The sequence below is a fragment of the Lepidochelys kempii genome, chromosome 8, assembly GCF_965140265.1.
Source record: "Lepidochelys kempii isolate rLepKem1 chromosome 8, rLepKem1.hap2, whole genome shotgun sequence".
NCBI lineage: Eukaryota > Metazoa > Chordata > Testudines > Cheloniidae > Lepidochelys > Lepidochelys kempii.
In genome coordinates, this window is record NC_133263.1 from 64,275,140 (window position 1) to 64,288,743 (window position 13,604).

Below are 13,604 nucleotides of genomic sequence, written 5' to 3' on the forward strand. Positions count from 1 at the left end.
TGTTTTCCTTCCATGGTAGCTCCAGTGTACGTGCCTCTATGTTCTTAACATCAATTATATTGCAATTATTTCAATCCTTTCAGTTGACAGCTGACTTGATCTCGAACATATTCACCGCCATTGGCTCAGTGACGTTAGCCTTATTATTGATCCTCTTCTTGGCAATTGTGATTTCCGTCATAGCTGCCAACAAACGGGCGACTCAAGGGACCTACAGCCCCAGCCGGCAGGAGAAAGAGGGATCCCGTGTGGAGATGTGGAACATGGTGCAGCCGCCACCGATGGAAAGACTGATATAGCAGAAAAGACTCCTCTGTGCTACACACTGGCAGGCATCTGGCTGAAAGGAAATAGAGTAAATATGATGGAAATGGTTGTTAATTTTGTTTTTGATACCAAGGAATATGTGATGACTTTAGGGGCTGTTGAAAATATTTGGCATTTAATCCAATAACCTTAAGGGTCTTCAGTATTTGAGTGAACTGATGCCAGCTTCTTGGACTTCTTGAACTTGGACCAGCTTCTCAAAGGACAATTTTGCTTGCACTGGAATTTTCAGCCTTGGTAATCAGCAGTATGCCTTACAGAGTGTAATGGCTTCTGGGATACATGTAAGTGCCCGTCTCTCAGATACACAGCTTCTGTTTTGCTTTTTCCTTTGACTGCCTAGTGATCATTGTTGCAGAAGACAATGCAGAGAAATAAAATAAGCCTGTACAATAAGTTCATCATAATTATGTCATGAGAGGTATTAGCATTAGAACTGTGTCTCAGCATATCTATTTTCATTCTTTAATCAGGGATTAAAAGGAAGGTCTGGGGAAGCTCCGGGGAAGCTCCCCATGAAGCGAAATAAACCTTTCAAAAGTTATTGGCTTGCTTCCCTTCAATGCACTAATTTCACCTTCTGTTTCACCACCCTTTTCTAATGCCAGTAGCCTCCTGTGACAAACACATGCCATTCTTTAAGTGTAAGGGGACTGTTGCCCCCTTACTAACATTCAGTGGGGGTGTTTTAGTTGCTAGCTCCCAGTACTAAAAAGGAGAAGGGTCTCTGGGAAATCAGGACCTTGAGACTGATAGTCCCCAGGAACAATGGGGAGAGGCCAATGCTCCAGGTCAGCCTGAATGACAGGGCGAAAAGGATAATCAGGGAGTCAGGAGGCCAGGGAGGTCCCATCCTCCGTGTGAGCTGGATTTGCCTGGGTCAGACAGAGTGGGGCCGAGCTAAGGAGAAAGCAGGGGCCCAAGCTAAGCTGGGGAGCAGAGCGGTGCCAGAGCCAGAGGGGCCAGAAAAGCAGCCCAGGAAGCAGGTCAGTGCTGGGAGCAGAGTCACAGAAGCAGCCTGCAGAGAAGACCTGTCCTGGGAGCAGAGCTGTAGCAACCAGAGGCAGAGGGGCCAAAGAAGCAGCCCAGGGTGCTGGAGGCAGAGCAGCAGAGACAGAGGGATGGAGCTGGGGCTGGAGCAGTCCAGAGCTGGGTGCGGTGAGCAGCTGAGGAGAGCGAGAGGGACTTTGGGCAGTGGGCCCAGCACAGGAAGACGCCTCAGCCAAGAGGCTCTGCAGGCCAGGCTTGGATCATAACCCCGCCAGGGCGGGGGCGACTCTGGGAAGAAGGGTCCTGCCACTTAGAGCCTGAGAGCGTGTGGCCACCACTAGAGCAAGTGTCCAACCCACAGCCAGGGCCTGAGAAGGCGGCCTGGGACTTACAAGGAACAGACTGTGAACTGCCCTGACATTCCAGAGACACTGTTTGTGATGTTCCCTGCCACAGAGCAGGGTGATGTGTTTTCCTTTAACCTTTTCCATTTTTCCTTATTCTTTTTAAAATTAATTGTTGATTAAATAACTTGTATTTGCTTTAAATTGTATGTAATGGTCAGTGGGTCAGGGAAATGCCCAGTGCAGAGAGAGTACCCCGGAGTGGGGACACCCTAGCCCCTGTCCTAGGTGACCACAGCAGGGTTGGGGGTCGAGCCCCCCAGGAATCCTGGGCCCAGCCTTGTCAGGGTTATGAGGACTCTGCCAGACAGGAGCGTGGAAGGGGAGTCCTCAAGGGCAGGGGGGCCACTGGGTAAAGGAAGTGGGAGTGAGGACTTAGATCCTTTCGCTAGCCCACTTCACCGGGGTAGTGCAGAAGCCAGGAAAGTTCCCCACGATAGCGGGACTATTCCCCCGCTTACACAAGCATCAGAAACGACACTCGAAACTGTTAAGGTGACACAGGTTATTTAACCAGACCTCTTTCAATGCATGGAATCTAACCATCATTTCAACCCTGCATTCCCCACTGTCTTGTTCTGGCTACATCACTACACTAACGTGCACTACTAGCCCTCATGCAACCCAGGTCATAAATATACATTAAGTACACAACAGACAAGCTTGCTCAAAAATGTGTTGCCCAAGATTGCTGGAAAATACCAGAAAAGGAGAAGAATTGTCTTGTACCAAAAGCACCAGACTGGGAATCATGAGATATGGGTTCCCAGCTCTTCAACAGATTTCACATGTGACCTTGGGCAAGTCATCCACCTTTCTGTGCCTCGGTTTCCCTCCAATGAGGGATGATACTATTTGCCTACCTCATTTCCGTGATGTGTGTCAAAACTTTTGTTGGAAGAGCTAGAGAAATGTGGAATATAATTGATGGAGCAAAAGAAAGTTTGGAAAGTCTCCGAACAATACAGACACAAAGGGGTAATTTTTCAACAGGACTTAAGGCTCAACTACCCCATTGGTGGGGGTAACTAGCACCTGCCAAAATGCATCCACATTGTTTTGTGCTTATAAGTTAAATGTAGGTGCAGGTGTTGTAAGCACACATCTGGCTAGCTGATTTGCATATATAGTCAGGTAGTTAAAGCGTAACTAAGCTTTAAGCTCCCACAAATGCTCGCAGAATGGAGGCAAGGCCAGTGAAAATTTGCCCCCTTCCCCAAATTACTTCTCCTGGAGTTCCAAGTGCATAGCATTTTTCATATCCCCTCAATCCGTCCCCAGATTTTGACATGTAGATAGCTCAAATGGTTATGCCAGTACTACAACGGAGATCAGCTGGGATCTACTACTAAGCATCCCACTTTTTAAATGGCTAAACCACAGTTCTCAATGGGCTACTGAGGACCAAATCTGACCAAAGTTTATATTCTTTATGGACTATCAGCTGATCACAGAGAACAATCAGGGGAGGAAAGGCGGAACAAGCTGCTGTCCAGCCCTAAAACACCTAGTGAATTAGGAAACCAACAGAAACCAGCACAGAAGCTCCTTAGTTACAACTCCTACAGCTCCACTGAAGTCGAATACCTTGTACTCAATGGAATTGCAGAGACTATAAAGCTAGGGTAGAATTTGCTGCACCCTGTATTTTGAATGAGTAAATGTCAGTTATCTTTTAAGCTGCTCCTGACTTCAATGAACCCAAATGGCAGCTACTAACAGAAAGCAAGAAACAAAAAATATTATAGTAGATACAGTGGAGCTTTAGCTGAGCCGTTGGCAGGGTTTGATTTGTTTATTATTATATTCAGATGACTGACACTGAGGCCCTCAGCACTAGCTTATAACTTAGCTTAGCCATTATAGTATGAGACTAGTCCTGATGATTCAGACAAATAAGGAACACAAGGAGATTTGGTATGTATAGAGCTAGGCAAAATTTTTCAGATAAAACTTATTTCACCAAAAAATTGAAGATTTGGATCAACCAACACATGCAACACACCCACCGAGCCCCAAACACAATCCCATCCACCGTTTTGGCATCATCACCGCCCCAAGCTGCTCCTCACATATCTCTAGTGGAAAGAGGTGGGACCCAGTACCTATTAAAGAGCACATACCACTATCCAGTAGTGTAGGATAGGAAGAGATAGTGAGGCCTGCATTCCAGTGAAACTCCATGGAGATTTAAACTAGGCAGCATCTAATTATCCCATCTGGAACCTGGCCAGGATACAAGATTTAATAGAATTATACATTATGACAGTATGTGCCTTCTGCATTTTTTTAAATGTAAAATTAACTCAATTCTCTCTGCGAATATAATTTTATAGCATGGGTGGTACATAATGTTATTATTTCTATGTGCAGCCTTAAAATACAGAAATGGCAAACAAATAGGGACTGTGGCAAATCATGCACAAGAACTGCCCATGTTTTTGTTTTGTTCTGTGGGACTATGTGATCAGACATTTAAAAATAAAATTAACCCCAGGCCAGAACCGTATTTGCTGCTCAAAAATCAAGAAATATTCCGTTTGGAACCAAGTGATCCATAAACATTTACCATCTACGGAAATCATATGAAAGTGCTTTGTAGCTGGGATCTGGGGCTGTCTGCATCAGTCTCCTGCTGCCTACATGTCTTTGGTAATATGTTCATGCTGAGAGGTTGCATTATATGTGTTTAAGGGAAAATATTTAAGACCAGGTGATCAGGTGGTGGAAATGAGCAAAGTTCCATTGGAGTCCATGAAATTATGCTGATTTACATCGGTTGAGAATCTAGATCTCCATTTCCTAATTGACTTTGGTCTTTCCTGTGTTGTTTCCTGTTTCCTACTCCTGTTGTTACTCACACTAAGTGTGGAATTGGAGAGTAGGTCAAATAGAGATAATTGGGGCCAACTCTTCTTGGTCCTGTGCAGGTGCTTAACGGCAAGAGTTCCACACCCACTTTTGTCCCGGAGGAAGAGATGAGCACATTTCACAGCCTTAGGAGACATTCCAATCCTTCATCTGGTGTCTACTGGTCTCTGCTGATTTCTCCTGGAGGGCCAGGAGCCTCAGGAGGCAGCAGACCCATTGCCTCAAACCAAGTAGCCAGCTGGAACTACTAGGAACCCACTGAACATTTTCAGCCTGCAGTGGCATTAACTTCCCCAAGGGAGAGGCTGGGTTACGTTTCCCTCTCTGGGAAATGCAAGCGGCACTCTTAAAAAAGGGTTGCAGTGGCTGTGATTCCCAGCACACTCTGTGATGGTGCAGAGTTCAGGTACACACCAGCCCTGCCTCACAGCCTTAACTCTGCCCTCCTTGAGTGATGCCCCAACCCACCCACCAGATGGATGTTATGGAACAATAGGAGAAACTGTCATACTGTGTCCTCACTAAGGAAAATTTGAACGTCAGCTGGTTGTGCCTGACCTATCCTCAACGCCTGCATCTACTTTGCATAAACCACATGAGGGTTGTCAGATGTTACCACCCCATGTTCCAAGGTTTCCCTCTGAAATATCATCTCTAACCTGCAGTGCACGGTCCTATATGCTATCAGACGGTTACAAATTCCCACATCACAAACAGATTACTTTGGTCCTCTAGAAACACAACCTACGTAACTCAGCACAGAAATAAGCCATCTGCAATCCCTTTGAGTGTAGATGCACCTTTCCTCCTATCGCAACAGGTCATCCCTGCACCAGTCCCTAGGACAGTGAAGGGCAGATGCAGCGCATGCAGACGAATTATAGAATATAGTTCTGTGGGACAACATACCACATAAAGTGGCACATTTAGTCAATCCTCATGTCTGCTTAGTAAATGGCAGCCCTGGCTAACACACGGAGTAGAGGTAGATTTTCAGGGCAGAGCTGGAGTGTACCTTAACTCTGTATTTCCTGGTTTTCAGAGTTTCAAGTATTGGTGCAATCAACACTCTGGAAGGGTACAAGCCGCTGCTGGTCAATCTTAACTCTGTGTTGGACAATGAATACTTTCAGTGTTTCGAGTCACTACTTATTTAATCCTGGATGTCAGGACAAGTTGCAAGCTGAATTAAATCACCATAACTTAAAACCAAACTACGCCATCATACTAGTAACTGAATGCGAAGGGATTCTGATCTTCTCAAAGTAACACAAATGATGAGGATTCACCGCAGTGAACTTTAAATAAAAAGAAAACACTGCCTTGCCTTAAAGTAGCACTGTGAAAGGTGAAATGATAAGAAAATAAAGGAAACATTTTACTGTGTTGCCAAGAAACCCTGAAAGAGTAATTCTCAAGGATTCTTTCACCGTTCAATAAAGTGTTATTTTACCTGAGAAATTGCTGTGTTATGTGACTTATGTTAACAGGCTACTCTGCCATTCAAGAAACTCCACTTCAGTTTTCCAGCTGTGGCAGGCCATTCTCAGCAGAGTGTCCGTAGATCTGGAAGCCACACCCCTTTGAGGTCTGGCAGAATCCAGGTCTAATAACCTTTTAGGATGCAAGATCCATCTGGTTCATCCGGCCTGTTGTTCAATAGCTGAGCTAGTATTTATTGTTAGTATCAGAGTGTGAGTGCACATGTGACAGTGAGACACACCGGTTTAGTAGCCAGTTAGCAATCAATGTTAACTGTTCATTTTTATAAACACCCAGATGATGGACATAATACATATGACAACTTAAATAAAAAAGGTGGTGGTGATTGATGCAACTTAAGGAGATGAGTGAGACAAGCACAAGAAACCTATAGCTGAAAACTTCTACCCTATTCTCTTTCCCCAGCTAGCAGAGCAACTGAAAAATTCTTCATTGCATTTTACTCATTTAAGCCCTGAGCTGGGAACCCACTCTTTTCAGGACAAGCATTGCAGCTGCAAATGCAGAGCCCCAGGAATCATAGGATGCTGGCAATGTTCCTTTTCCCTATTTTATCTGATTGCCTTGCAAATAACAAAACCTGACACTTCTGTATATGATTCAAATAAGAACATCAGATCGCGCAGTGTAAGTCAATAAAGTAAACACTGAGTCGTTGACAAAACTAAAATTTTTGCCTATTACAAAACATCACAGTTGAGTGCACGAAAGGGGCTTTCATGCCCCAATGGAGCATGCACAGCCTTCAACCTACTGGCATGTGTCAAGATGCTGCAAAATGTAACATTTATAAAAGATACATCTGGTGTGTATTTCTTCGGAGCAGAGTAAGGTCTTGTTTAAATTGTCCACATGCATTTGATGTGAAAAATAGGCAATACCCCATGCACCCCAATAAAATCATGTTCTAACCTAACCTCCAGCTATGATGGATGCCATGAAGCGCCAAGGCCTATTGCAGAGTTTAAATTATGAATCAAGGCAGAGGTGGGAATCCCAAAGACCAGAATACGCATTCTCATTTCATTGGTGAGATGGCTTCCTGCGGATTCCCTTTAAATGTTATTTCTGGAATAAAAAATTATTGGGTTTTTATACTCTAACCAATCCAAACCATTTTGGGTTACATTTCAACTTGGTTTCACAAAAGTTGTTTTTTATTCCTGTTTTTATTATCTTGCAAGTATTTTCCTTAACATTGTTTGGCAAAGCAATTACATTCATCCAACATTGTCTAAGAACAGTAAGATTGACATTTCCAAAACTTTAAATCCTCCTTTTGATCATAACAAACTACGCAGGCATTCATCTGGTTTTGTGCTCTTCATGGTACTGTTCAAAGTGTGACATTTTTCTTAGCTCAGTAGTGTGTATGACCTTTCAAATTTCACCTGTAGTTTCACCAGAAGTGCAATTTTCATTGGCATGTATTGTAATAAATAGTGATGACAAAAGTGTGTGTTTCCAATTTAAACCCACCTAGTTTCATTTCGCACCTGTGCTGAATTTTACTTTTCTGCAGAAATATGAAAACGCTGTCAGCAAAATAGGTTTCGAAGGAGGAGTGCAAACCTAAAGGACAGAAAATTTGCACTGGTTCATCAAGTTGTTTGGATGACAGTACTTTCTAACCCTCCCACAATGACATTTTCATCTGCATGAATATACATCTACAGCTTGTTTGCAGTGCATATGTGGTTGCAGCGTGAAGGACTCACAGGTTAAACATCAACTTTATGTCCCCTACAATCATTGGTTTAATGTGTGCTGCGCACCCATGTCACTGCACAGTAGTACACAGAATGTCAGTCAATAGCCAACTTCACGATCACAGTCAAATTGGCAAAGTGCGAGCTTATGTGGAAGAAAATTAATGGGATTTGTTGATACATTTTTGCCATAGTGAAAATGAGCTTAAACTACTAGAAACTGCTTTGCCTGCAAGCTTCTCCTTACTGTGCAGAAACACCACCCAAAGCTGCAAGTCTGTGTGCACCCAGCAGTGATGGGCCACCCTTTCTGCTGCCCTCAGTCAAGACTAGAAAGGTTAGGGCATGACACATCCCACCTAAGGGCAGAAAATACAAGACTTTCCAACAACCCTCTTGAGGCTGCCTAAAGTACTGGTGCCAAATCTAGCAAGACAGACATTTCAAGAATTGGACACAATGTCCAAGTGATCAGAGAACCATTGAGTGAACCACATTGAAAACCATGACAGTCAAACAGAATCTGAAACAGAAATGTTATGAACATATTTGCCCTTCCTTTTCTCTCTCAACTGCTGGATGTTGCCCCTCATTTGTTGTTGCCTCATTGACCTCACAGATGAAAATGTGTTACTCAGTGCCTAGGTGTGTCAATTTGAGAACATTAACAGTAAATTCGCAGGGTGGTGCTCACCTTTTCACCTTTAATGTCCCTCCCCCATACCTCCCGATTTCCAGGTAAACTAGTCAGGTGCTCCCTCTCCCAGAATATCCTTTCAGCCAGTGATCTGTGTGAGGGCTTTAGCTCAATATACCTACCTACCCTTCCCATCAGATGCCAGAGATGGAATCTACATTAGTCTGTTTAAATTAGAGCTGGGCCTGACAAGCATAATTCAGATCCAGCTCTTGATACAGCTGCATTGTAGCACTGATGTAATGTAGCCTAAAGCTGATTTAACCAGCCCAGGAAAACACTACTTTCAGGAAAAACAATGGCTGTTAAACACTAGAAAGAAAAATAGATGGTCCCGCAGAAGATGTGGATTTACCAAACTGTGTTGTGCATGCCAATCAATCCTGAGCTGTATTTTTCTCCAACGGTGGGGCTGAGACATAGAACTGCTGAGTCAGACTTCCTGACACAGATCGGAGTGGAGAGAAGACAAAGAAAAAAAAACAAAAAACAGTTACACAAATACTGGTCTGTTGACATTCAAAATGAGACAATGAGGAGTATACAAAAAAGATATAAAAAATACTTGGCCAGCAACCAAAAGGACCAAAGACAAGTCACAAAATAGGCTGTAACTAATTAGACTGAAATGCCAACATTGCTCAATACATTGTTCAAAGTATCCGTAGTGTCAGACTGCTGCCCTAACCCCCGATTTGAATATGCCAGAGGGAGAGATAGCAAAGGACTGACTCAGTGAAGTTAAATACAAATATTTTAAAATGACATTTGAATTTCAAGCTCGCCATTTTAACATTTTCAGAATCATTAAATAAGCATGTCGCCTATTCTGGGAGCAGACTGAATGTCAGCTGTTCGTATGTTTTATTCAGGTGAACGTTTAAAACACAATCTTCCACAATGCTAAACAGGTTGTATTATATTAATAGGTTATCCTCATGACAGGGAACAGGTTAGTGCTGAATAAAAGAAATTGCTGATATTAGGAGTTATATTATGGTTCTCAGAGCCCAAGCTGAGATGAAGAGGGGTGCATGAGGGAAGGAAGGGAAAAGTAGTGGACAAAAGTTAACAGTGACCTCTGATTTTTAGAACCCATCTCAAGATATCTTGGGCCCACCTAAGTCTCAGATGATGAGCACTCAAAATTCCAGTTGAACTCATTAACAGCACTCAGCACCAGTGAAAATCAGGCCCAGAGAATCTAAAGATGGAGACCCGAAAGGAGAGCTCCCCGAGTCAGGAGCCATTCTGAAACGTTTTGGCCTATGACCTTGAGCTGTCCAGTGCTGATAGCAGCAGCACCCGGCATCCCTTTGAGCACTGGGAATGCAAGCAGCAGCACTATTATTGGTGGAAACCCCTGTGCAGTCCCCCTGCCCAGAGCAGCCATTATTTGGTCCCCAATGGTTTTTATTTCCCTACCACCATCAGTGTACTAGTCTTTAAACAGACAAACCTGGAGAGCTTGCAGTCTAAATTGACAACACATCTTCCTTCAATTCCCTCTGTTGGCTTCCCTTTGCCCATCTTCAAAGCTCTGCAAAAGCACCCCAATCTACAACGTGGATCTGAGTTTTCCCTCATCTTCTTCGCTCTGCCAGTGATGTTAAAGTCACCATGATGTCCTCCTCCTATCCCTCATCTCTGCCCCTTCTTCCATGCTGCCTCCTGTACTTGGAACTACCTCCAGCAAGAGCAGCTGCCCATCAGTCCAAACCACTGCTAAAAACTTCCTCTGAGAGGCCCCAGAACGCTGAGCCATGTCAGCCTAATGCTTTCTCCACCCCAGGAAACTGGAAGGAAGAAAAACAAAAAACAAAAACAACCAAAAAACTAACACCTTTCTCTGGATCTCCCAGCAACTTCTTGTGATCTGAGGCCTTGTCTACATGGGGAAGTTTTTTCAGCATAACTCAAGTTATGCATTACACCATGGTGGTTATACTAGTATAGCCCACATGGGGACACTCTTACTCAGGTATGAGATGGTCTCTTTTCTGTTAGCTTATATTTCTTGGGAAGGGGTCTAAGCTAAACCACAAAAAGGCGCTCTTATACCAGAATACAAGTGTCCACATGGAGAGGTTACACTGGTATAACTGATAATGCTTCCCCCTGCAGACAAGCCCTGTGTTTTGTGGGGAGGGGAAGTTTAATACTGTGAGCACTACAGGACAGGAGCCATCTTTAATTATGTCTTCCACAGCACTGAGCCCATCAACAGTACTTAACAAATAAGAACTGATAATATGGCAGAAAGGAAGCAATTTGCAATTTGCAGTGAAGTTTAGGGTTTCCTATAACCCTCATTTCTGTTTTATCATCTATTCACAGTTATTTGAGGGGAGAAGTAGGATTTATAGACCTCATGAAGAAAGCCAATGGAGCAATGCCAATATACACCAGCTGAGAATTTGGCCCTTATACTATAAGAGGAAACTTAAAGGAGAGGGTGTTAAGTCAATGATAGTCTATATTTCAAATGTAGTCCCTAACCTTTATTTTTAGCACTAGCCCTTGTTTATATTTCATGCACAATTTGTAACAGGATTGACAACCTTCAGGGTTTTAAAGTTTAAGAAAGAAGCTGTCAGCATTTTTTCTGATTGATGAAAAACCACAAACTCACTCCCCTTTGCTTTTACTGGATACCAACAGACCCACATCATAACTTGAGGCATTGCTTTTGTTTCTATTGTTGTTAGGACTTGTCACATCAAATACAAATCTAAATCCCTGCATTTGATAAAAGTTACTTTTTCTTTTGGGATCATGAGGGTTCAGGCACTGGGTGTTCTGGAAAGAAAATGAAATGCTTTGCCTGTCATTCACGTATGGTTGCAGCAGCATTGTATATGTGTATGTTGCAATAGCAATGTTCTCAGCTGCTTAAGGAGCACACACATGATATGGTGGCCATTAATGAATAGCGATTTCATGACCTCCATACCTAAGCAATGCCACAAAATGACTGAATTTTGAGTTACATTTTTTCCTAATAAACCACAATTCTTAATAATGTACCAACCTGGATATTACCTGGTGTGTCCCATCTGACTGTTTTACCAAAGCACTCTGAAAAATTCTTCTTTCCACAAATGTTTGACATAATTTTTCTTGACAGGATTAGAGTAGCCCTATAGTGCTGCTGCTTTAAAATCTGCCACTTTAAGGTCAAAAGATGAGGCTGCTTCACTATCCGCTGTATCCCCTGTACTCCTCTATACTTACTATAGGAAATAACCAGTAATTGCAACATTTAAGGGGTTCAATTGCACCTACACTGTAAAGCAAATGGGCAAGCTGAAGCTGAAAGAAAACCAATGAATCAATTGTTAATTATATTAAGCTATTTTCATACTTGGATGAGTACTTTGCTCTCTCACACTGCATCCAAGAAGCAACTGTCTGCTTGTGGTGACAATGTCACTACAATTCTGACAGGAGTAATTCAAGAGACAAAATGTGTGAGGTAATATCTTTCATTGGACCAATTTCTGCTGGTGAGAGAGACAAACTTTCGAGCTCCACAGAGTTCTTCTTCAGGTCTGGGAAAGGTACTCCGAGTCTCACAGCTAGATTGTTTTCATTTTCATTATCAGAGGGGTAGCCGTGTTAGTCTGGATCTGTAAAAGCGGCAAAGTAGTCTATAAGGTGCCACAGGACTCCCTGTCGCTGTTCATTTTCATTGTGTCTTCTGTTGCATCACAACTTGGACAGATGACAAAGATTTTGTTGTTGTAACCGACTGTATTAAGAGATGAATACATGGATGTAACTTTTAAAAAATTGACTGATGATCAATGGTATCAACAATGATCTGGTGGTCTGTATGTTTTGTTTGTATAACACAGCAAAATACTTTTGGCATTCTTTTCCAGTTCAGACAAAGGAATCATTGTTTAAATCACTGATCAGATTCTGCTGTGTGGCCATTTTGTGTCACACTGCCTGTGTGGATTCTGGTTGTAATTCTACATGAACTGGCTCAGGGAGGTTAGATCCTATGAGAGGCTGAGCCACAACTGTGCAAGCACCTCATGTTATGGTGTTTGGGGGACTGAGGGATTTTCTCTCATTGCTCTGTATCCTGCTATATAGAAAGTGACTAATGGCTGGAAAGAGCTGCCTTTGAGGTCTTTACACTTTGTAGTGGACAGCGTGATCCCACTGGACTGGGTGGATTCAGAAGACTTGGGTTCTATTGGCTGTGACACTGGCCTGCTATGTGACCTTTGATAAGTAACTACACTTTTTAGTACCTCAGTTTCCCCATCTGCAAAATGGGGAAAATGTTTGCTTCCTTTGCAAACTGCTTCTTCTGTAAAGTGCTTGGAGATCTACAGATGAAAAATGCTATATAAACACTGGTTATAATTGGCTGGGATTTTCAAAGGGGCCTAAGGGAGTTTGGGCCCCAAATCCATTGGAATTCTATGAGATCTGTGCACCAAACTGTGTTAGGCTCCTTAGAAAAGCCCAGCCCTTATTATTATTATAAATTTAATTCTAAGAAAGAGCACACTGAGGAAATGGGACATCTAATTTCCCAAGAAGCATTAGATAAAGAGCTATCATAGAATCATAGAATATCAGGGTTGAAGGGACCTCTGGAGGTCATCTAGTCCAACCCCCTGCTCAAAGCAGGACCAATCCCCAACTAAATCATCCTAGCCAGGGCTTTGTCAAGCCTGACCTTAAAAAATCTAAGGAAGGAGGTTCCACCACCTCCCTAGGTAACACATTCCAGTGTTTCACCACCCTCCTAGTGAAGAGGGTTTTCCTAATATCCAACCTAAACCTCCCCCACTGCAACTTGAGACCATTAGTCCTCATTCTGTCATCTGCCACCACTGAGAATCCATCCTCTTTGGAACTCCCTTTCAGGTAGTTGAAAGCAGCTATCAAATCCCCCCTCATTCTTCTCTTCCGCAGACTCAACAATCCCAGTTCCCTCAGCCTCTCCTCATAACTCATGTGTTCCAGACCCCTAATCATTTTTGTTGCCCTCCGCTGGACGTTTTCCAATTTTTCCACATCCTTCTTGTAGTGTGGGGCCCAAAACTGGACACAGTACTCCAGATGAGGCCTCACCAATGC

The 13,604-nt window shown here is 43.2% G+C and overlaps 1 protein-coding gene across 6 annotated transcripts in view; it reads left to right on the plus strand.

Moving 5' to 3' along the window:
* CRB1 (crumbs cell polarity complex component 1) overlaps positions 1 to 910 on the plus strand; it is a 159,515-nt gene extending 158,605 nt beyond the window's left edge. For 4 of the 6 annotated variants that reach the window (XM_073356740.1, XM_073356741.1, XM_073356744.1 and 1 more), the window contains one exon: positions 84 to 910. In XM_073356740.1, the coding sequence (XP_073212841.1) occupies positions 84 to 299 (216 nt within the window). In that variant the 3' untranslated portion in view covers positions 300 to 910. The remainder of the gene's footprint in view (positions 1 to 83) is intronic. The other 2 variants (XM_073356742.1, XM_073356743.1) reach the window with 1 other exon arrangement.
* The last annotated feature ends 12,694 nt before the right edge of the window (positions 911 to 13,604 follow it).